At 45.3% G+C, this 24,548-nt stretch overlaps 2 protein-coding genes across 2 annotated transcripts; both read right to left on the reverse strand.

The window, feature by feature from the left end:
* Positions 1-5,216: 5,216 nt before the first annotated feature.
* Positions 5,217-14,026, reverse strand: LOC149312677 (uncharacterized). Its single transcript, XM_089526947.1, has 7 exons — positions 13,901-14,026; positions 12,514-12,645; positions 11,125-11,256; positions 9,737-9,868; positions 8,363-8,500; positions 5,657-5,739; positions 5,217-5,482 (listed from the first exon to the last, which is right to left on the reverse strand). The coding sequence occupies exons 1-7, from the start codon at positions 14,021-14,023 to the stop codon at positions 5,401-5,403; spliced, it is 822 nt and encodes a 273-aa protein (XP_089383073.1). The 5' UTR covers positions 14,024-14,026; the 3' UTR covers positions 5,217-5,400.
* Positions 14,027-15,645: 1,619 nt separating this feature from the next.
* LOC149312678 (uncharacterized) lies at positions 15,646-20,768 on the reverse strand. The gene is made up of 4 exons (XM_089526948.1): positions 20,607-20,768; positions 19,541-19,735; positions 19,198-19,438; positions 15,646-15,830 (listed from the first exon to the last, which is right to left on the reverse strand). Exons 1-4 carry the CDS (start codon positions 20,671-20,673, stop codon positions 15,809-15,811), a joined length of 525 nt encoding a protein of 174 aa, XP_089383074.1. The 5' UTR covers positions 20,674-20,768; the 3' UTR covers positions 15,646-15,808.
* Between the last annotated feature and the right edge of the window lie 3,780 nt (positions 20,769-24,548).

Here is a 24,548-nt window from a genome sequence, read left to right on the forward strand (position 1 = left end):
TCCTGCAGGGCCCCAGGGACGGCAGCGGGCCCCGCAGAGGCCCCCTGCCACCCTGGGAGACCTCCTGCAGGGCCCCAGGGATGGCAGCGGGCCCCGCAGAGGCCCCCTGCTGCCCTGGGAGCCCACCTGGAGGGCCCCAGGGACGGCAGCGGGCCTCCCAGAGGCCCCCTGCCGCCCTGGGAGACCTCCTGCAGGGCCCCAGAGATGGCAGCGGGCCCCGCAGAGGCCCCCTGCCGCCCTGGGAGCCCGCCTGGAGGGCCCCAGAGACAGCAGCGGGCCTCCCAGAGCCCCCTGCCGCCCTGGGAGCCCTCCTGCAGGGCCCCAGTGATGGCAGCGGGCCTCCCAGAGGCCCCCTGCCGCCCTGGGAGCCCTCCTGCAGGGCCCCAGTGATGGCAGCGGGCCTCCCAGAGGCCCCCTGCCGCCCTGGGAGCCCTCCTGCAGGGCCCCAGGGACGGCAGCGGGCCCCGCAGAGGCCCCCTGCTGCCCTGGGAGCCCTCCTGCAGGGCCCCAGGGACGACAGCGGGTCCCGCAGAGGCCCCCTGCCGCCTGGGAGCCCACCTGGAGGGCCCCAGGGACGGCAGTGGGTCTCCCAGAGGCCCCCTGCCGCCCTGGGAGCCCTCCTGCAGGGCCCCACAGATGGCAGCGGGCCCCGCAGAGGCCCCTGCCGCCCTGGGAGCCCACCTGGAGGGCCCCAGAGACGGCAGCGGGCCTCCCAGAGGCCCCCTGCTGCCCTGGGAGCCCTCCTGCAGGGCCTCAGAGACGGCAGCGGGCCCCGCAGAGGCCCCCTGCCGCCCTGGGAGCCCTCCTGCAGGGCCCCAGAGATGGCAGCGGGCCCCGCAGAGGCCCCCTGCCGCCCTGGGAGCCTGCCTGGAGGGCCCCAGAGACGGCAGCGGACCTCCCAGAGGCCCCCTGCCGCCCTGGGAGCCCTCCTGCAGGGCCCCAGAGATGGCAGTGGGCCCCGCAGAGGCCCCCTGCCGCCCTGGGAGCCCGCCTGGAGGGCCCCAGAGACGGTAGCGGGCTCCCAGAGGCCCCCTGCCGCCCTGGGAGCCCTCCTGCAGGGCCCCAGGGACGGCAGCGGGCCCCGCAGAGGCCTGCCACCGCTGCCGCGGCGGCCGCTCTGGGCGCTGCCATTTTGGGCGAAAAAATGGCGGCGCCCCTAGCCCCAGAGGCCGCTATGGGCGCCGCCATTTTTTCGCCCAAAATGGCAACGAAGTCTCGCGCGACCTCGGGGAAGGTCACGCGAGACTTCTCTGCCATTTTGCCGCCCAAATGGCGGCGCCCAGAGCGGCGAAAAGCCGCGATGGGCAGCCGCGATGGGTAGCGGCGGCGGCAGCGGCAACAGCAGCCGTGGGCCAGTAGCCAGGCCTTCGCGGGCCGCATCCGGCCCGCGGGCCGGAGGTTGCCGACCCCTGCCCTAAACTTTAACCCTAATTCTAACCCAACCCTGAACCATAACCCTAAAACCTAACCTGAACCTTAAACCCAAATTCTTACCCTAACCCCTAATCCTAACTCAAAACTCTAACACTAACCTTAAACCCTAACCTTAAACCTTAACCCGAATTCTAACCCTAACCCTAATCCTAACGCTAAACCCTAACGCTAAACCTTAACCCTAACCTAACCCCTAAACCCGAATTCTAAACCCTTTCCCTAACCCGAACCACAAAACAGAACTAGATTGGCAGATCATTTCAATTTAACAAGGGATAACCTTGGTAAAGGGGAGAAAGAAAATCCTCTCACAAATGAAGAACGAGGCTTACAAGAGTTATTAACTAAAGAGTTGATTTTAGAAGATAAAGGTCTTTTAATAGAGAACCAGTTAGATTTTTTTCTATCTTGGGGGAGAAAAACTTTTGTTTCGAATTAGCCTTTGTTGTAAGGAGTTGCGTTTACCTTTTTCCACCCGGGTTTTGCAAGTCGTTTAGATCGAATATGGGGAGAAAAATGTTTGATTCTGGAAAGTACCAAAATAATTCTCACTCCATGGTCTGATCATGGGATGGTTAGGATAGGATTCCGGTTGGGAACCAAAGTTGAGAAGGGGGAGGCCTCTTTGGAGAATCCCACCACGAATGCTGGAAGATGAAAGATGTGTCCTAGAGCTGGAAAAGAAAATCGCTCTTCTGGAATTATTAAAAGGGAAAGGAGATTTTGTCCCAGTTTCATGGTGGGAAGAGCTAAAAAGAGCAATGAAAGAACGGTGTGTGCAGTTACTGAAAGGCTATTATAAACAAGAGCTAAAATTTTACCAAGAAGCACTTTATCTCTTTTTGAAAATCCATGATAGGGTTAGTAAGGGGTTTCCTTATGATCAGCAAAAGCTGAATAAAGTCAAGATAAGGATTAGAGAATATTACAAAGAACAGAGGAAGATCAGGGTAGGAAGGCAGAGGAATAGGACAAAAGGACCGTTTTTGGAGAAAGGAGAATGGGAAAAAGACAGGATAGGAAAGATTAGAAGTGAGGAAATGACTAGCCTCCAAAATAAGAAAGAGGGTCAGAACGTAAACAATACTAGGGAGATGCTTACGCTGATGGGACAGCTGCATCGAGAATTGTACGAGGGACAAAACATTGAAGCTGAGACTACAGATAATTTCTTGAACAGGGTGAATAGGGATAGCCAGGGCCTCTTGACTGAAGAGGAGAAGGAAGGGTTTTGTAGACCCATCACACCGGAAGAGGTAAAGAGAGTGATTGCGGAAGGGAGGGTCAAGTCGGCCCCTGGGCCTGACGGTCTCCATTATACTTTCTATAAAAAGCTTAAAGAGACCTTGAGTGCTATCTTGGCATGAGTTTTTAACACCGCTCTGGAGACAGAGAACTTAGGAGACCCATCACCCTCACTAATGTGGACTACAGGATTTTAGCCAAAGTCCTGAATAATAGATTGGTAAAGGTCACGTCGAAACTGGTGGTATGTACTCAAACGAGTGCGGTGCCTGGAAGGAAAATGACCGCATCCTTAGTTTGTTAAGAGAATTTTTCCAAGGGACGGGAAGCGTTAGGGAAACGAACGGGATCCTGCAAGTAGATCAATCTAAAGCCTTTGACTGAGTAAATCAAAACTACTTGTGGAAGGTTTTGGAGTTTAAAGGGATTCCTCTTGATTTTATTAGGTGGCTAAAACTTTTGTATAGGAGAGCCGAAGTGATTCCACAGATTAACGGATGTAGAGGCCAAAGGATTCAAATAACATCAGGCTTAAGACAAGGGTGTCCACTGAATCCATTGCTATTTCTTTTGGCAATAGACCCGTTACTGACCTTGGTACAACAAGACCTTGGCATCAGAGGGTTTATCCCTTTCCTGACAGTGTTGGCTGACGCCAAAGCGGAGGTTAAAGCGCTGAAGGCAGTAGCTCACGCAGATGACGTTTGTGTTTTTATATCAAAGAAAGAGGATGTGGAGAGAGTGGTCAGCTGCTTGAAAGACTATGGAAAGGCTTCAGTGGTCATGGTCAATGAAACTAAAAGGAAAATTTATTGTGTGGATAGGGGAAGAGAGATGATCCACGTTCAAAGGTTAGAGAATACACTAATGGAACAGGACACATCAATTGGAGGCCAGAGGAAAATGGTTCAAAAGAGAGACAGCCATGATAAGGTTAAAATGTTAGGAGTCTATTTTTCAGTGAAATCTAATGGATGGGAAGAGGATTGGCTAACGTGGGGAAAAGGAGTGGAATGTAGGTTACAGCGATGGAAGCACTGGAAATTGAACATGTTCCAAAAAGTGAGGTTTCTTTGTGACGTACTGTATTCCAGCTGCAAAGCACATCGCGGCAGTGTATCCTCCCCCAAAGAGACTGGTAGAGAGAGTGTCGGGTCAATTTTTCCTCTTTCTGTGGGGAAACAAAGTACTTCCCTCTCTCTAGGACAGCGGCATACCTTAAAGTGACAGAAGGGGGACTGGGCTTGCCAGCTTTGGGCCCTCTTTTCCAGGCCATTTTCCTTAGTAATAATCTTTACAGGGAAAGGTCGGATGAACTAGAAGGCTTTTATGGAGTGCAAGGAAACGAATGGCTAAATGTCCAATGGGGAGAGCTGTGGTGGGAAAAAGAAGAGCTCAGTCCTCGCTTAATGCCAGGATCAAAGCTCAAGATGGCAGGTTTTGTGATAGAGATGGCCATGGGAGTGAATCGGTGGAAGATCCCTTCAGCAATCTTGAAGGAAGGAAAAGGTTCAACTAAAGATATAAAGAAGCAAATTTATGAACACATTATGGAGACTAGTTTTCTTAGACCATTCATAGAAAGACAGGAAAGGAAATTAGACAGGTCAGAGTATCTCTAACCGAGTGAGGCGGACTTGGGCCTTTTTAAAGATGTACGTATACCCTTCTCCATGTGGGAAATACGTTGGAGAATGTATCATCAAGTTTATAATATCGGGATAACAAATCCATGGAAATCAGAAAGGGATCGGATATGTCTGAGAATTGCCTGCAGGAACCGACGATCCGAGGGATCAACACCTCCCTCCTTTCTCTTTCAAAGGACGTTTCCGCACTTTGTCTCTGAATGTGTGGCAGTGAAACCTGTATAGAAAGCCTTGGCAAAAGGTTTGCATTGTCCATTCCTTGCTGAGCAGCATTGGGAAGGGATCTTGTCAGGCAAAGAACCAGAAGAGGGTTTTACAGGCCCAGAGAAACGAGATGCGAGGAGATTAGTTCAAGGGAAGGGTACAGAGAAAGCAAGGGAAAACCAAAGGCAGCATTGGGATTTACCTTGGTCGACAGTTTGATTGATTAATATTTATGTGTAATAAATAGGTTAAGGGAACAAGCTAAGTTTGATAGAAAGAAAATCTCAAAATATAAATGGACAAAATGGTGGAGTTGGTTGGAAGGTATAACCTGAAAATGATGATAGAGTTTGTACATTGCAGGTTTTGTTTAGAAATTGAGATTTTGAGATATATATTATATATATTGAATATATTATTTTATATATATTTAATATGTAATATATATATATTATAATTTACATTGTTTTAGTGTTTTATTATTTTATTTTGATGAAAAATTGATATAATGTTTTGATAGAATTGTAACTTGAAATTATTGTAAATTTTTGTAAATGGTGAAAATGTTATGCCTTGTAGTATGGTTTTTAATAAATAAAACTGTTTGCCTAAAAATTTTTGCCTATCACTAACCCTAAGCCCTAATCCAAACACTAAACCCTAACCCTAAACTCTAACCTGAACCCAAACCCTAATCCTAAACCTAAATCCTAAGCCTAAGCCTAACCCTAAACCCTAACCATGCAAACTGGGATAGCGCACAACATGTCTACAAGCATGTTTGATGCTTCAGCGCATAAGATGTGAGGAAGAGCCATCTGCTGCTCGCATTGTCCTCTCCAACAAAATGTTTGCAGGAGTCCTAGTTTCAGTGTTCCTGCTGGTGATCATTCTCAGATGTGCCTTCCCCTAATTCGCCTGATCGTCTCCGCCTGGATTCCTCGGTGTACCTGGGCAGAACAAGAGACAATCACAGAGAGGTGTCACCTCAGAAGAAAACATCCAGCAAACCCTCCTGCCCTTGGGAGGAGGGTTTTCACAAAAACATACAACACACGAGAGAAATTTGGTTGCTGGACCACACATATTGGAGGTCCCAAAGGAGAAAGTAGCAGTGAGCTCACCAGGTGCAGCGAGGCTCCCCAGTTGCCTGGGGGTGTACATTGTAAACTTCCTGGAGCTCCATCCAACGCCGCATTCGGGTGAACTGAGTGGAAAGGAAGAAGTTAGTGAGAAACCTAAGAGCAAGCTGGCCAAAAAACTGGAAAAAACACAAAAGTGGAAAAACCACAAATAATAAAAACATTCCATTTTTAACTGAGAAAACATCTCCATACGAATCTCTAGGCCCTCCAGTCAGGGCCGGCCCGTCCATATAGGCCAGGTAGGCCACTGCCTATGGGCGCAACCTGCAGGGGGTGTCAGAGGGGGCGCCAGCAGGGCGGCAAGGGAGCCAGGAGGCCAGAGAGAGAGAGAAAGAGAGCGAGAGTGGCCGGAGTTCGGAGGTTGAGGCAAGCAGAGCAGCCAGCAGCCTAGAGCCTGTGAGTGAGGAGCAGGGAGAGAGAGAGAGCTGCTTGCTGTGGTGCTGCTGGCAGGCCCCAACTCTGGCATTTTTATCAGGCTCTGTTTGTAAAAGGGAAGGGGGGAAGAAGTTTGCTGTCCTCTGCAACTCCTGGGCTGCATCTACACTGGAGAATTAACCTGACTTGGCCCCTTTTTAACTCTTTCTGGCTCAAGGCTATGGAATTCTGGGAGTTGGAGTTTGTTGTGGGGTCCCTCCCTCTTTCTTTCCTCCTGTCTCTCACTCACTCACTCGCTCCCTCCTTCCTTCTTTCCTACCTTCCCCCTTTCTTATCTTTATCTTCTTTCCTTCCCCCTTCCCTGCCTCCCTTCTCCATCCTTCCTTCCTTCTTTCCTTCCTTCCTTCCTTCCTCTCTCCCTCTCTTCCTTGCCAAGAGAGAGACTTACTCCTTCCTCTGTCCTCCTTCCCAGACTTTGGCCCTATTCCTTCCCTATCTACCCACCTTTGCCTCCCTTCCTATCACTTGTTGTGGTTGTTGTTTATTGTTGTGTGTCCTCAAGTCCTTTCTGCCTCCTGGCCACCCTCTCATGGGATTTCCTTGGCAAGGTTTGTTCAGAGGAGGCTCGCCATGGCCTTCCGCTGCGGCTGAGAGAGTGTGATGCCCCCACCCAATGGATTTCCATGGCCGAGCTGGGATTTGAACCCAGAGTCATAGTCCAATGCTCAAACAACTTGTCTACACTGGCTCCAACAATACGCTTTAAAAGCTTGGTCTTCTTCCCAAATGTCTTCACCGCAAATGGAAGACATTCAAGAAAAAGGGAGGACAGGATTCAAGAAAATCTCAAAACACTCCTAGTAATGTTAATGCATGCTTCTTAGTCATGCTCAAAACGGAGGATGTTTTAGAATACCTCCTGGGCAGAAGGCTGGAATGGAGGACATGTCCTGGAAGAGGAGGAGGTCTGCCCTGCCCTGAGGCAAACCTATCATGGGGTTTTCTTGGCAACATGAGTTCAGAATAGTTTTGCCATGGTCTTCCTCTGAGGCTGAGATAGTGTGGTTTGCCCACTCTTGGTGTTTTTGTTGTTATTATTATTATTATTATTATTATTATAGTTTATTTCTAAAGTGCTGTAAATGGTGTGCCTACTGTGTGTCTTTTCTTTCTCGCCCTTGAGCCATTCCCACCTCGATCCCCAAATGGAAGAGGCGGGATATAAATAAATATTTTATTATTATTATGTATTATTCCCATCCTTGTTTCATAGGCTGCATCTACACTGCACAAATAATGCAATTTGATACCACTTTAACTGCCCTGGCTCCATGGTATGGAATCCTGGATTCAGATTTTTGGAGGAGATTTTGCTTTCTCAGTCAGAGAGTAGTGGAGTCAAAACAAACTACAAATCCCAGGGCTCCATAGCACGGAACCTGCAGGATGGCCAGATGTCCACTTTTTCTGGGGTGTACCTTACATTTCAGTCTTCTGTCCAGGAGGAATTCCAAAAAGTTCCTCCCTTTTGAGCATCACTAAGAAGAATGAATTTATATTTATATGAGGAGTTTCAACTTTTCCTTGGTCATGTCCTCCATTTTACTTGAAAGCTCTACATTTGGCAGTACCTTGTCCTCCTTTGCGGTTAGGACAGCTGGTCACGATGGGAGCCAAGGGCAGCTAAAGTGGTATCAAACTGCATTAATTCTGCAGTATGGCAGTAGCCCTAGCCCTCTCACCTGGTGACCCTATTGGTTTTCTTCTCTTTCTTGTGACACCATTTTCTGCCCCTTAGGTGAAGATTTTTAGTTTTGGGGGGTCATAGATTGACCACTACTACCCCACAAATTCATGGGGATGGGATCCAGATTTTTCCACATCGTTAGAATGAATAATGCTTCCAGCTTGCAAAAGGAATACGTGTGCATTAGTTTCCATTCCACAGCAATAAAAAAGTCTTTAACCAGTCAAAAACCCAATTGGCTTTTTGACTCATTCTCAATACTATGACAACAGATTGGAACCTAAGTTTTATGTCATGTTTAGCTTGAAAAAACGAAACAGTGGAAATCGAGGGGTGAAAAAAATAATGAGGGGTGACAGGGCTGCCAAAATATTTCTATCCTAGGGTGGCAAAATTTCTAGAGCCGGCCCTGCCTCCAGTACAACTCTACGGTCAACATCTGCCAGACATTGACCATAAAATTGCACAGGATGAGCTACAAATGCCTAATAGATTGTTCTCTGGGAATCTCTAGGTCCTTTAGTACAACCTTTGGTTAAAGTTGAACATAAAGTAAAACGTACGATGTTGAATGGATCTTCTTCCTCTTCTTCCTCCTCCTCCTCTTCTGAGATGACAATGGCCTCGTTCACAGCTGCAAGGTGGACAGGGCCCTGGCATGGATTCCTTTGGTCTCCTGTTTCGGCTTCCCTCATTTGGGGCTGTGAAAGAAAAAAATTGGGAATCTTAGTCCTAAAGGAAAATTGGGATGTGACAAAAACAGGGGTCTGACAGGGGAAGTGGGCATGGCCTTGCCTTGTTGTTTTTGTTCCTGTTGTGTGTCCCCAAGTCATTTTTGACTTCTGGAGACACAACGGCAAACCTGTCATAGGATGTTCTTGCCAAACTTCTTCAAAGGAGGTTGGCCTCTGAGGCTGAGAGTGTGTGACTTGCCCAAGGTCACCCAGTGGGTTTTTAGGCTCAATCAGGCAAGTGAAGCCTGATCTCCAGTGTCCTAGTTTAACGCTTAAAGAGCCATGCAATGCTGACTCAACCTTCTCCACAGCTCTGTCCTCCAAGGACTGTGTTCGCAGTCTGGGGGTGCTCCTGGATCCATGGCTCCTGATGACAAATCAGGTAAATGCGACATCCAGGATTGCCTGTTATCAGCTTTGGCTCATACACCAGCTACACCCTTTCCTGGATGTTGGGGACCTTGAGACCATGATCCATGCTCTGGTAACCTCCAGTCTAGATTTCTGCAATGCACTCCACATAGGGTTACCCTCATACCTGGTCGGGAACCTTCAACTGGTACAGAACATGGCAGCCAGATTGGTCTCAAGCACATCTAGAAGAGACTATATAACGCCGAATTTAAGATCACTTCACTGGCTGCCCATTAGTTTCTGGTGTTGGTTATCACCTTAAAGCCCTAATGGCTTGGGTACAACCTATCTTTGGGACCGCCAATTTCCATATAATCCTCCCCGTGGACTTACCTGGGAGGAATTTATTACAACATTTAAAAACAAAGTTACCTATGACCATCAGGAGGACCTTTTTGGCTATCACTCCCAAATTATGGAACGGCCTGCAGGATGAGATCCGTCATATTACCACCCCGAACAGCTTTTAAAAAGCTGTTAAAACGGACCTCTTCCAGCAGGCCTTTCCTGAATAGATACCCGGCCACCAAGTTAAATGGGGGTGAAAAAACCCAATCTGTGATTTTACCTCACTTTAGCCACTGTTTTTGCCTGTTTGTTATCTTTTAAAGTATGTTTTGAATGTAACTTGTTTAATAGTGTTTTAAGGGGAGTGGGGTGGGATAAGGGTTTGGAAAAAGTATATTTTAATTCTGTAAGCCGCCCCGATTGCGTTTTATAGAGGGGAGGGATATAAATAAAATTTATTATTATTAATAATATTAATATTATTATTATTATTATTATTACATCCAAATCTTCCCTCTCTTCTTCCTCCTCGTCCTCATCCGAGATGATTATCGGCTCACTCACAGTTGCAAGGTACACATGGCCCTGGCATGAGTTCCTTTTGTCTCCAGTTTTGGCCTCCATCTTTTGGGACTGTGAAAGAAGAAAATTGGGAATCTTAGTCCTAAAACAAAATTGGGATGTGACAAAACAAGGGTCTGACCATTGAAAGAATGGAGGGGAAGTGGGCATGGCTTTGCCTTGTTGTTTTTGTTCCTGTTGTGTGTCCCCAAGTCATTTTTGACTTCTGCAGACACTACAACAAACCTGTCATAAGGTGTTCTTGCCAAACTTCTTCAAAGGAGGTTGGCCTCTGAGGCTGAGTGTGTGTGACTTGCCAAGATCACCCAGTGGGTTTTTAAGCTCAATCAGGCAAGTGAAGCCTGATCTCCAGTGTCCTCGTTTAATGCTTAAACAGCCATGCAATGCTGTCTCTACCTTCTCCACAGCTCTGTCCTCCAAGGACTGTGTTTGCAGTCTGGGGATGCTCTTGGATCCATCACTCCTGAAGACAAATCAGGTAAATGCGACAGCCAGGATTGCCTGTTATCAGCTTTGGCTGATACGCCAGCTACACCCTCCTTTCCTGGAAGTTGGGGACCTTGAGACCATGATCCATGCTCTGGTAACCTCCAGTCTATATTTCTGCAATGCACTCTACATGGGGTTACCCTCGCACCTGGTCGGGAACCTTCAACTGGTAAAGAACATGGCAGCCAGATTGGTCTCAGGCACGTCTAGAAGAGACTATATAATGCCGAATTTAAGATCACCTCACTGGCTGCCCATTAGTTTCTGGTGTTGGTTATCACCTTAAAGCCCTAAATGGCTTGGGTACAACCTGTTTTTGGAACCGCCTCTTTCCATATAATCCTCCCCATGGACTTAGGTCCTCTGGGAGGAATTTATTACAACCTTTAAAAACAAGGTTGCTTACGACCGTCAGGAGGACCTTTTTGGCTATCACTCCCAGATTATGGAACGGCCTGCCGGATGAGATCCGTCATATTACCACCTTGAACAGCTTTTAAAAAGCTGTTAAGACGGACCTCTTCCAGCAGGCCTTTCCTGAATAGATACCCGGCAACCAAGTTAAATGGGGGGGGGACCCAATCTGTGATTTTACCTCGCTTTAGCCACTGTTTTTGCCTGTTTGTTATCTTTTTAGGTATGTTTTAAATGTAACTTGTTTAGTAGTCTTTTAAGGAGAGTGGGGTGGGATTAGGGTTTGGAAAAATATTTTTTAATTCTGTAAGCCGCCCCGATTTTGTTTTGTAGAGGGGCGGGATATAAATAAATTTTATTGTTGTTATTATTATTATTATTATTATTATTATTATTATTATTACATCCAAATCTTCTTTCTCTTCTTCCTCCTCGTCCTCATCCGAGATGATTATCGGCTCACTCACAGTTGCAAGGTACACATGGCCCTGGCATGAGTTCCTTTTGTCTCCAGTTTTGGCCTCCATCTTTTGGGACTGTGAAAGAAGAAAATTGGGAATCTTTGTCCTAAAGCAAAATCAGGGATTTGACAAAAACAGGAGTCAGACCATTGAAAGAAAGGAGGGGAAGTGGGCATGGCTTTGCCTTGTTGTTTTTGTTCCTGTTGTGTGTCCCCAAGTCATTTTTGACTTCTGCAGACACTACAACAAACCTGTCATAAGGTGTTCTTGCCAAACTTCTTCAAAGGAGGTTGGCCTCTGAGGCTGAGTGTGTGTGACTTGCCAAGATCACCCAGTGGGTTTTTAAGCTCAATCAGGCAAGTGAAGCCTGATCTCCAGTGTCCTCGTTTAATGCTTAAACAGCCATGCAATGCTGTCTCTACCTTCTCCACAGCTCTGTCCTCCAAGGACTGTGTTTGCAGTCTGGGGATGCTCTTGGATCCATCACTCCTGAAGACAAATCAGGTAAATGCGACAGCCAGGATTGCCTGTTATCAGCTTTGGCTGATACGCCAGCTACACCCTCCTTTCCTGGAAGTTGGGGACCTTGAGACCATGATCCATGCTCTGGTAACCTCCAGTCTATATTTCTGCAATGCACTCTACATGGGGTTACCCTCGCACCTGGTCGGGAACCTTCAACTGGTAAAGAACATGGCAGCCAGATTGGTCTCAGGCACGTCTAGAAGAGACTATATAATGCCGAATTTAAGATCACCTCACTGGCTGCCCATTAGTTTCTGGTGTTGGTTATCACCTTAAAGCCCTAAATGGCTTGGGTACAACCTGTTTTTGGGACCGCCTCTTTCCATATAATCCTCCCCATGGACTTAGGTCCTCTGGGAGGAATTTATTACAACCTTTAAAAACGAGGTTGCTTACGACCGTCAGGAGGACCTTTTTGGCTATCACTCCCAGATTATGGAACGGCCTGTCGGATGAGATCCGTCATATTACCACCTTGAACAGCTTTTAAAAAGCTGTTAAGACAGACCTCTTCCAGCAGGCCTTTCCTGAATAGATACCCGGCAACCAAGTTAAATGGGGGGGGGGGGGGACCCAATCTGTGATTTTACCTCGCTTTAGCCACTGTTTTTGCCTGTTTGTTATCTTTTTAGGTATGTTTTAAATGTAACTTGTTTAGTAGTCTTTTAAGGAGAGTGGGGTGGGATTAGGGTTTGGAAAAATATTTTTTAATTCTGTAAGCAGCCCCGATTTTGTTTTGTAGAGGGGCGGGATATAAATAAATTTTATTGTTGTTATTATTATTATTATTATTATTATTATTATTACATCCAAATCTTCTTTCTCTTCTTCCTCCTCGTCCTCATCCGAGATGATTATCGGCTCACTCACAGTTGCAAGGTACACATGGCCCTGGCATGAGTTCCTTTTGTCTCCAGTTTTGGCCTCCATCTTTTGGGACTGTGAAAGAAGAAAATTGGGAATCTTAGTCCTAAAGCAAAATTGGGATGTGACAAAACAAGGGTCTGACCATTGAAAGAATGGAGGGGAAGTGGGCATGGCCTTGCCTTGTTGTTTTTGTTCCTGTTGTGTGTCCCCAAGTCATTTTTGACTTCTGGAGACACAACGGCAAACCTGTCATAGGATGTTCTTGCCAAACTTCTTCAAAGGAGGTTGGCCTCTGAGGCTGAGAGTGTGTGACTTGCCCAAGGTCACCCAGTGGGTTTTTAGGCTCAATCAGGCAAGTGAAGCCTGATCTCCAGTGTCCTAGTTTAACGCTTAAAGAGCCATGCAATGCTGACTCAACCTTCTCCACAGCTCTGTCCTCCAAGGACTGTGTTCGCAGTCTGGGGGTGCTCCTGGATCCATGGCTCCTGATGACAAATCAGGTAAATGCGACAGCCAGGATTGCCTGTTATCAGCTTTGGCTCATACATCAGCTACACCCTTTCCTGGAAGTTGGGGACCTTGAGACCATGATCCATGCTCTGGTAACCTCCAGTCTAGATTTCTGCAATGCACTCCACATAGGGTTACCCTCGCACCTGGTCGGGAACCTTCAACTGGTAAAGAACATGGCAGCCAGATTGGTCTCAGGCACGTCTAGAAGAGACTATATAATGCCGAATTTAAGATCACCTCACTGGCTGCCCATTAGTTTCTGGTGTTGGTTATCACCTTAAAGCCCTAAATGGCTTGGGTACAACCTGTTTTTGGGACCGCCTCTTTCCATATAATCCTCCCCATGGACTTAGGTCCTCTGGGAGGAATTTATTACAACCTTTAAAAACGAGGTTGCTTACGACCGTCAGGAGGACCTTTTTGGCTATCACTCCCAGATTATGGAACGGCCTGCCGGATGAGATCCGTCATATTACCACCTTGAACAGCTTTTAAAAAGCTGTTAAGACAGACCTCTTCCAGCAGGCCTTTCCTGAATAGATACCCGGCCACCAAGTTAAATGGGGGTGAAAAAACCCAATCTGTGATTTTACCTCACTTTAGCCACTGTTTTTGCCTGTTTGTTATCTTTTAAAGTATGTTTTGAATGTAACTTGTTTAATAGTGTTTTAAGGGGAGTGGGGTGGGATAAGGGTTTGGAAAAAATATATTTTAATTCTGTAAGCCGCCCCGATTGCGTTTTATAGAGGGGAGGGATATAAATAAAATTTATTATTATTAATATTATTATTATTATTATTATTATTATTATTACATCCAAATCTTCCCTCTCTTCTTCCTCCTCGTCCTCATCCGAGATGATGATCAGCTCACTCACAGTTGCAAGGTGCACATGGCCCTGGCATGAGTTCCTTTTGTCTCCAGTTTTGGCCTCCATCTTTTGGGACTGTGAAAGAAGAAAATTGGGAATCTTAGTCCTAAAGCAAAATTGGGATGTGACAAAACAAGGGTCTGACCATTGAAAGAATGGAGGGAAAGTGGGTACAGCCTTGCCTTGTTGTTGTTGCTATTGTTGTGTGTCTCTAAGTCATTTTTTAATTATGGAGACCCTATAGCAAATCTGTCATATGGTTTTCTTGGAAAATTTCTTCTGACGAGGTTTGCCATTGTCATCCACTGAGGCTAAGAGTGTATGACATACCCAAGGTCACCCCGTGGGTTTTTATGCTCAGTCAGACAATCAAACCTTGATCTCCAGTGTCCTAGTTTAATGCTTAAACAGCCATGCAATGGGGGCTCTACTACCTTCTCCACATGCAAATCTTCCTCCTCTTCTCCCTCCTCCTCATCGGAGGGGCAGAAGGTGGTACTGGGGGACTCCTGTTTGACCCCCTGGCCATTGACCTGTGGGGTCCCTCAAGGTTCTGTGTTGTCCCCTATGCTGTTAAAAATATACATGAAACTGCTGGGAGAGGTTGTCCGGAATTTTGGGGTGCAGTGTCATCAATATGCATATGACACTCTACTACTCCTTCCCACCTCAATCCAAGGAGGCTGTCCAGGTCCTAAACCAGTGCCTGTCTTCAGTAATGGGCTGGATGAGGGCAAACAAGTTTAAACTTAATCCAGACAAGACAGAGGTGCTCCTGGTCAGCTGGAAGGCAGATCGGGGAATAGGGATCCAGCCTGTATTAGATGGGGTCACACTCCCCCTGAAGACACAGGTTCGCAGTTTGGGTGTATTCTTGGACTCAGCTTTGAACCTGGAGGCCCAGTTCTGTGCTGTGACCAGGAGTACTTTCGCACATTTAAAACTTGTACGGCAGCTGCGCCCATTCCTTGAGAAGCCAGATTTGGCCACGGTAGTACATGCCTTGGTTACATCCCATTTGGACTACTGTAATGGGCTCTACATGGGGCTGCCTTTGAAAAGTGTTCAGAAAATTCAGCTGGTTCAAAGAGCTGCTGCCAGGCTGTTAACAGGGGCAGATTATAGAAACCATACAATGCCCCTGTTGCAACAGCTTCATTGGCTGCCAGTTTGTTTCCGGGCACAATTCAAGATCCTGGTTATTACCTACAAAGCCCTACATGGCCCAGGTCCACACTTTTTGGCAGACCGTTTCTCCTGGTATGAACCGGCCTGGACTCTAAGATCCTCTGGGGAAGCCCTTCTCGCTGTCCCAACATCATCACAAACACAGTTGGTGGGGACATGGGAGAGGGCCTTCTCACTGGCTGCCCCTAGACTCTGGAACTCTCTGCCCAGGGTGATCAGTACGGCTCCCTCCTTGATGGCCTTCCGCCGGCAGGTGAAGACCTACCTGTTCACACAGCCATTTAGGGAATTACTATAAGGACAGGCTGGGATATTCGAAGTTGGACCAGTTTAAAAATTCAATGTACTTTTTATTTTATTGTACTATTAAAAAAAAAATACTGTGAGGCCGCTCTGAGTCCCAGTCCCAGGGAAAAGAGCGGGATACCAATCAATCAATCAATCTCAGGGATCTGACCATTGTAAGAAAAGAGGGGAAATGGGCACAGCCTTGCCTGGTTGTTTTGGTTCTCGCGTGTCCCCACGTCATTTATGAATCCTTCTGCTGTGTCCTTCGTGTTGCTCTGGGCCGTCTCTTGGAGCTTTGGCCTCTTGGCAGTGTTCAGCTCCTCCGTCTCGCTCTGTGAGCCAGATGAGGTTTGTAGATTCCTCTTCATTGCAGTATCAGTCTAGCCTGAGCCTGAGCCTGCAAGAGTTACGAAGAATCAGCAAAATAGCTTCCAGAAGGTGCTAGTCTATTACTTAGCCTGAAAAGTTATTATTTGCTCTGTGGCGTAAGAGAAATACCTGAGCTCATGGAACTGCGATATTCCTAAAATGTAGTTTTGGTATGCCTTCAAGTCTTTTCCTACTCATGGTGGCCAAAGGTAAACCTATCCAATTCTTGGCAAGTTTTGTTCACAGGAGATTTGCATTGCCTTCCTCTCAGGCGGAGAGAGCATGATTTGCCCATGGTCACCCACAGAGTTCCCATGGCTAAATGCAGGTTTGAATCTTCATCTCCCATCATTCTAGTTCAACACTCAAACCACTATACCATATTGGATCTCTCTTCTTGCAATGCATTTTTCAGTGTCTGGAAAGAGGACAGGTTTGCAGGTTTGATGGAAATTGGATTCTGAGTCCCCATACAGACAGGCCAAAATAAAGCTGCTTCGGGTCACTTTGGAGGTATGCTGTTTAGATTATGCATATGTCTTAAGAGTCCGGAAGCCATGCAAAAGCCATGCTCCAGTCCTAAGGACTAGAGCGTGGCTTTGGTGGGGCTTCTGGACTCTTAGGACGCATGCAGACAGGCCAAAATAAAGCTGCTTTGGGTCACTTTGGAGGTATGCTGTTTAAATGATGCATGCGTCCTAAGAGTCCAGAAGCAGCACCAATGCTGTGCTCCAGTCCTTAGGACTGTAGCGTGGCTTTGGCATGGCTTCCAGCCTCTTAGGACGCATGCATCATTTAAACAACATACCTCCAAAGTGACCCGAAGCAGCTTTATTTTGGCCTGTCTGTATGGAGTCAAAGACAGGATTGAAAGCACTTACAATGAACAGGAAATAAGCAGAGAAGCCAAATACGCAAATGAGTAATGAGACTGAAACCTTGGCTCCAGTCTGTTGAGGTCTCCCCACTCGCAAGCTCCTCTCAACCTCAACTGACTCAACTCCCACCTTGGCCAAGATTCTCTATGAGCTCCACGGAAACAAAACAAAACAAATACACACATTCCATTCCATGTTGTCCTATCTGACCACTTCACCACCAGGTCCAAACAGATGGGTTATATCGCTTTCAATGGGATGATTTCAACTGCGTTTAAAAATTTCATTGTTTTTAGCTGATTCTTTTGCTGAGCCATCTTGGGTCCCACTTCGAATAAAAATGGACCAACATAATTATTTACAAAAGCTGGCTCCCATTCCACAAGAAAGGCAGCATATAAATGATATTATGCTTATGATTGTGACTAGCTGGGTCTCCTTTATCCAAAATGCTTGGGACTAGAAATGTTTTGGATTTCGGACTTGTTCAGATTTTGAAATGTATGCTTAGACATCATGAGACATCTTGGACACAGAGGGCTCAAGTCTAAACATGATATTGATTTATATCCTTATCTGCCTTCTATACATAGCCTGAACATAATTTTATACATATTTTATTTTATTTTATTTATTTGCTGCCCTTTTCCCAGGCTGGGAACCAAGGTAGCAAATAATTTTGTATATCAAATAAAGTTTGTTAACATTGAATTGTCAGAAAGGAGAGGTGACAATTTCTCAGCCACACATGTGGACAATTTTGGATTTTGGAATATTTTGGATTTTGTAATACAAGATAAAAGGTGCCCAACCTGTATTACACTAACAGGAGAATTAAAATAATTTAAAACTTACTTTGAAACAGTACATCACTATAAAACCCCTTCTCTTCTTAACTATGTTCCCAAAGGCTTGCTGCAATAGAAAGGTCTAGCTCTCCAATATCCTTTGCAAGATGCAATGAGGCAGAATATACAGAATAGTCCCAATTTTCCACCAAGCTCAATGGGCCAACATTAGCTCGGGTGAAATTTGAATTTAAACCATTCATGGTATGCGCATTGAAACAACTGAGATGCACATGCTCACTATTCTGAAACAATCTTCATTCAGCCATGAAACTTATTCAGTGACCTGAGACCAGTCACTCTCTCTTGTCCTGACCTGCTTCAAAGATTATTGGTAGAAGAAATGGGTGAGGAGGAAAAGGAAATCAAAATCAAGGCAAACCACTTTGTACTTGTTTGAAATCATATTGAGGAGGGAGCTAGCTTGTTTTCTGCTGCTCCAGAGACTACAGGAAAAGAGATTCCAGCTCAACATTAGGAGGAACTTCCTGTCAGTAAGGGCTGTTCAACAGTGGGACAAACTCCCTCGGAGTGTAGTGGAGTCTCCTTCCTTAGAGGTCTTTAAACAGAGGCTGGATGGCCATCTGTCAATGGGGATGCTTTGATTTAGATTTCCTGCATGGCAGGGGGTTGGACTGGATGGCACTTGTGGTCTCTTCCAACTCTATGATTCTATGAAGCAACATGTGAAATATACGTATTTAGTCAATAAAATAGTTGGCCATCCACATCCACAGACTCTGCATCCACAGATTTTGCCATCCATAGCGCTCTCTCTCTCTCTCTCTCTCTCTGTGTATGTATGTATATCCAAAAAGCCAACCTTGATTTTACCACTTTATGTGGGGGACACCATATTACAACACCATTATTTGTAATAGGACTTGTAATAGGATTTTGGTTACTATGTGGGGTCCTGAAACCAAACCTCAGCAGATACTGAGGCCCCACTATAAATAATAAACAGATCCAAAGTTCAGTTAATACACAGAAAAGAATCTGTCCATTCTACAATCTCATCTCCTTCTATCTCTTTTGAAGGCTGACTGTTGCATTTCTGCATCATTATATCCAACAGTTTGTACCTCTCCTCCGTTATGTTTCTTATGGGATCCATAACTGGTTGGAGAAAGCAAGCAAGTGAGAGAACAATTTGGGGAAGGTCCATTATTTAAATGTCTTAGAAGTAATGATGACCAAAGACTTTCAGGCTTTTGATATGAAGTGTAGTCAGAAGGAGAAGCCTAAGTAACATCACTCAGGGAAATACCTGATCAAGGAATTTTGCTATAAGGCAATGCCAGGTCAGGGGGACAGAGGGACAGGTTTCTTAACTGTTCTTTGCAGCCTGCACTTGTTTGACACTATGGAGGCCGTGCCCTTCGCTTGTCCAGTAGAAGGGGAATTGTAACTTCTTGTCCTCCCAATCAGTGCCAAACAAGAAGATGGTGCATCCATGGTGCAATTACAAGAGTCGGCACTACCCAAAGATGGTAGTTGAAGCTCTAAAGGGCTCCTTGACCTAGTGCATGCCGCTCTGGCCCTCTTCACCACCCTTCCTCTATTTGTACTACCAGTACCTTGCAGTGCGAGATCCCTCATTATGGAGGTTTGCTCTTTGAAGATATTTAGAAGCTCCATAAATTCACTCCTAGTTTGCTCAAGGTACCTCTCCTTGAAATGCTTCTCCCATTCCTGGAATTGTTGGCCACTGTCCTGTCCCCTCTCATTTAACTCAGTCTGCCTCTCCCTGGCTGACATGTGTTCTAGCAGTCGGTCTAGCTGGTTTGAGGAATTCTGTATCATTTTGTCAGCCATCTTCTCTGCTGTCGTATGCTCCTGCTTTCGCCGAATCAAAACCATCCTCTCGGTGGCCATCAGGGACTGCAACTGTCTTGCTGTGTCCGTCTCTATGGATTTGGAGAACATTGCAAATATGTCCACAGTTAGTATGTACCCCTGTTATATCATTTGCAACCACCCCCAAATTGGTTTCTTTACAATTTACTGACCACTGGGTTTCACAGGTTCAAAAGTGGGGCCTCCCTCAGGGGCTTCGTGCACCTGTGGTCCGGCTGAAAGGACACCCCCTTTGGCATTTTCCTCCTGTGTTGCATTCTCCTCAGGAACATCCAATTGTGTCATGTCTGTATTCTCTTCATGGACTTCAGTCAAACTAAGGACATATTCCGCTCCTTCCTGTGTTCCTGCAGACAAATGGGAGCATTAGAATCTGCATTCACACACACACACTCATACATGCCAACACATATCCTTCATGTCATATATATATAGTATGCATATGTATATGGTAATTATATATGTGTGTGTTTGTAATGATACCTACAAATATATGAACTGTATGGATGTGTGTGTGTGTGTGTGTGTGTGTGTGTGTGTAAAATGAAAATATATAATTTTAGACCTACGTGTGTACATATCAAGATATAAACCATGAATATGTATTTTCAGAAGACCGGATTTAGGCAACCACACATTATGGATGTGATGCATTGATATGCTGTTGCTCCTGAAACCAAAATAAAATAAATAGGCAGCAAAGTACACTACACTTTTGTGAAGACACCTGCAGTTATTGATGTGTGCACATGTATACGTGTATTCATGTGTGTGTGTGTGTGTGTGTGTGTATGTGCATATATACCAACCATACTGATCACAAACACACAAACACACATCCACACGCACACACGTTATTATCCAGTATGGAGCCCATGTATTAAGTGTGTGTGTATCAACATGCTTACATATCTCTCTATATACACACAGGCCAGAGTTGTGGTACCTACCAAGTTGTATAACTTGTGATGTGCCTCAGCCCCATGCTTTACCTTGCTCCGCCCAGCCTAGGGAGCATCTTGTAGGAGAGCTGACCATGTGATGTAACATGTGGCAAAACATACTGCAGGATCTATGGGTTTTCCCCTTCCCTTCCATCCCATTCCACATGATGTAGTGCCTTGCACAACCCACAACCCCCTGGTTAACATCCACAGATCCCATACATGACCCCACAGTTTTATTCCAGTAATCCATAACCCCTTTCTTTCTTTTTACCGCTATTCATCCTTTGGAGAAATGTGCACCCGGCTCTCCGCTTTCCTCTGAACGTGTCATTTCTCATGCCTTTCTCATGCACTCAAACCAGCGAAGTATCCCACTCTTCCAAGTGTTACTCAGATTTTCCCTGCCCCAAGGTGGCAGGTTCCTAATTTTAGCCTCCCGATCTCCCACTCGGCAAGGCTGGCGCTGGTGCTGGCAAAGGAACAGGTGGCGGGCGCCGCTGATGGAACGATGCCCCCATAATCCGCATCTTGATCCACTTTATAAGCAAGTGGGAATGGGGCCCTAGTCCACCACCCAAAGCTGCATACCAAACTTATATCCAGGAAGAATGTCAAAATGTCCTCCATTTTGAGCATGAGTGAGAAGCATGAATTTATATTGTTTTTTATTTGTCCTACATTTTGTCCCGGTTTTGTGAAAGGGAATTATGACAACCCTACATACACAGACTGTCGGTGCCAGCTTTTATCCTTTGCAAAAAGGACTGTTGTTATAGCATTCTTCCCCCACTCACAAATTACTGCATTATTCAGGTAATATGTTTTTTAAAACTTGCAAGCCTTGCTGCAACTTTAGTGTGAGAGCAGTTAACTGTTGGCCATGCTGTCCCCATTCCCTGGAGATCTCTCTGACAAGACAGAAATGTTGCCTTGTTTTCCATTCTCATTTTTCACTTATATTGCACAGATTGCACAGATCCCTGGAAGAAATCTTGCTTTGTGCATTTGCAATTCAGATACAGCTGTGCATGAGAAACCTGGTGTAAGCTCTAGCATACACCAGGGACAACATGTATTTCCATGCTTAGTTTACCGGTACATTTTTTGGTGGGGTAGCCGCCATATCCACAGATTCTGGATCCACAGCTTAAAACATGTTTTTAAAAATTGGAAAAAGCAAACCTTGATTTTGCAATTTTATATATGGGATGCCATTTTACTAGACCCTTGTAATTAGTAGGACTTGAGCTTCCACAGATTTTGGTATCCACTAGGGTCCTAGAACCAAAGCCTAGGGCCCACTGTAAAAGAAACAAACACCAAAGCTTATCTGTTCCTAAAACCCTCCTCTTAAAGCTGAACCTTCTAAAATAAAAATTGAAGACAAAGCCACCTTTTCTCTTTTTGCATCTAGCTAATCAGTTAAAGAAAAAAAATACAGCTTATCATTTCAAACATAGTTTGATTCTGGAATAACAACAACAGGAAAGGAGAAAATGCTTCCGTATCCAATTTTGTTTGGAGACTGAATGAGTGGCATTCTTGGAAATAAATTTGATCCATCTAATTTTATGAAGGCAAAGAGCAAGAAAATAAATATATTTTGAAAACCATTTTTGAAAACAATGTTGAGACTTAGCAATATGGAAAATTCAAATGTTAGGCAGTTTCCAAGGGTGCATCTTCACTGTAGAAATAATGCTGTTGGACACCATTTTAATTGTTTGCATCCTACAGCATCCTGGGAGTTGTAGTTTTGTGAGACCCGAGCACCCTTTGGCAGAGAAGGTGAAAGACCTTGTAAAATTACTAACCCAGGATTCCACTGGATGGAGGTACAGCACTTAAAGTGATGATGTCAAGCCACATTATTTCTACAGTGTAGATGCACCCCAAGATATATCGGAGGTGGGGAGGGGGCACAATTCCAACAATGAAGGTTATCTCATAACACAAATTCTCAGATGACAAGTACGCAAAGGAATATTGTAGCCCAGCAGTTCCCAAACTGTGCTTTTTAAGGGATTTTGGACTTCAGCTCCCAGAATTCTAGACTATTAGCTAACATGGCTGAGGCTTCTGAGAGTTGAAGTCCAACATCTCTTAAAGGGCACATTTTGGGGACCAGTGTGCCCATTCAAGGTTCACTTAAAGGTGCTACAGGATCCCTTTGCATCCTGATTTTCCAGTCTTGGAATTCTACCAAACTGATGACAAAATACCTGGCAACACATGCATACCTGTTAGGTACTTGTTAAAAGCACAGGAGCCTTACTAAGAAAAATAGCTGGCACCGCACCGCTCCACTCCCCATTCTTCCCCCACAAGAAACAGTGAGCTTTGCTGAATTTTAACTGTTTGTCTGGAACAAATTTCAAAATGCCTTCCATTTTGAGCATGACTAAGAAGCATGGATTGACTTTTATATGAGTGTTTTGCAACTGTTATTTGGTCATGTCCTACATTCTTCTTGACTGGCCTACATTTTGGTGGTGCCTTGTCCTCCTTTGTGGTGAGGAGGGCATCCTGGTTTTCCAGAGTTTGTTGGCCTGATGCTGCACATATTTGGGGGAGTGGGGAGGCTGTTTTTAGGCATCATACTCTTATGGGATTAAAAACAAGCTTATTCCAGAATACTGCACCGATTGCTAATATTTGTTGTTGTTGTTAATCCCCCTTGAGTTGATCTGGACCCATGGCGACCCCATAAGTGAGACATCTGTCCTCCATTGCTATGCTCTAGTCCTGCAAACTCCTGCTTGTGATCTCTTTAATAGAGTCCATGCATCTGGAACGTAGCCTTCCTCTCTTTCTACTTCCCTCCACCTTTCCTAGCATTATTGTCTTTTCCAATGAGTCGTGCCTTATGATGAGTCCAAAGTATGACAGTCTCAGTTTTGTCATCTTGGCTTCTAGGCATATTTCTAGCTTGATCTGCTCTAGGGCCTGTTTGTTGGTCCTTTTGGGTGTCCATGGGATCCTCAGCACTCTTCCCCAGCACCACATCTCAAATGAACTGATTTTCTTCCTATCTTTTCTTAACCATCCACCTCTCACATCCATACATGGTAATACGGAATACAATGGCTTGTATGCTTCTAGCATTTGTGCTTAGTTGTATATCTTTGCATTTATTTATTTATTTGGAGTATTTATACCCCACTCATCAGCAACAAAGGCTCTCAGAACAGTTTACAAATTGTTAATTTGACATACCTACATACCTACCTCCATATGATCCTGTGGCTTCACAAAGGAAGGAGGCATGCTGGATTCCAAGGAAACATCTTCTTTGAATTGGCCATTAAATTTCCTTGACTTTAAAAATCTCTCAATGACTGCATGGCCAAAGGAAGAAGTGCCAGCCTACAGATAGCCGTCCTTACCATCTGAACTAAGACCAGAAACAGAAAATGCAGGCCTAGCACTAACATCTTCAATTTTTTTCTCCTGTTTGTGTGATGAAGAAGCCAGTGTGACTTTGAAAGCTTGCAACATATAATTGTGCATTTTGCTTGGTCCAATAAAGGTATCATTGTTTGGACTTTAAATTTCTTGGACTTTGAAAATCTCCCTATTGCCGCATGGCTAGGAGGAGGAGGAACTGGCTGCACAAAATATATCCTCCCCAGTATAGCATCTTTACTAAGGACTGAAACAACGTGCAGGCATTTAACTAACATCTCCAGTTGTTTTTTCTTCTTCTCCTATTTGGTTTGTAACATCTTGCCTGATGAAGAAGCCCATGGAGCTTTGAAAGCTTGCAACAAGAATATTGTGCATTTCGGTTGGCCAATAACTGATGGATTTTTTTGTTTGTATTGTTTGGGTGTTGTTGGATCAGTTACTGTATGTATTTATTTATTTGACAATAAGTCGGCCTCATGTATAAGGGCAGGTTTTAGGACCAAAATTATGGATTTTGATATGACTCATGGATAAGTTGAGAGTAGGACTTAGGGTCGCATAAAGAAGGAACTAAAGGTTGAAGCAAGGGAAGACAATGCCAAAGAACTGACAAAATTGCAGGAGGCATAACTGTGTCAATGCTGAAGGATGGATGGATGAACGAAAGAGAGGAGAGAGGTCAGTGCTTCCAGGAGAGATTACACTCTTGCCTTTCACCAGAGGATGGCTTCTATTTTTATGAGAGTTGAGGTACAGTTTTTAATGAGAGTACAGTGGGACCTTGTTATACACTGGGGTTTGGTTC

Source organism: Sceloporus occidentalis, unplaced genomic scaffold (assembly GCF_023333645.1).
Source record: "Sceloporus occidentalis isolate IW3139 unplaced genomic scaffold, rSceOcc1.0.p SCAF_5, whole genome shotgun sequence".
Classification (NCBI taxonomy): Eukaryota; Metazoa; Chordata; class Lepidosauria; order Squamata; family Phrynosomatidae; genus Sceloporus; species Sceloporus occidentalis.

Bases quoted from the DNA above. Each gene is read 5' to 3' on its own strand.
- LOC149312677 (XM_089526947.1), bottom strand. From the start codon at position 14,023: ATGGAGGCCAAAACTGGAGACAAAAGGAACTCATGCCAGGGCCATGTG. The intron at 11,257-12,513 runs GTAATAATAATA...CTTCTTTCACAG, and splicing joins AAGAGAAAGAAGATTTGGAT to TCCCAAAAGATGGAGGCCAA. The intron at 9,869-11,124 runs GTAATAATAATA...CTTCTTTCACAG, and splicing joins AAGAGAAAGAAGATTTGGAT to TCCCAAAAGATGGAGGCCAA.
- LOC149312678 (XM_089526948.1), bottom strand. From the start codon at position 20,673: ATGAGAAATGACACGTTCAGAGGAAAGCGGAGAGCCGGGTGCACATTT. The intron at 19,736-20,606 runs GTAAAAAGAAAG...ATTTGTCTGCAG, and splicing joins TCTCCAAAGGATGAATAGCG to GAACACAGGAAGGAGCGGAA. The intron at 19,439-19,540 runs GTCAGTAAATTG...CCAAATCCATAG, and splicing joins TGAACCTGTGAAACCCAGTG to AGACGGACACAGCAAGACAG.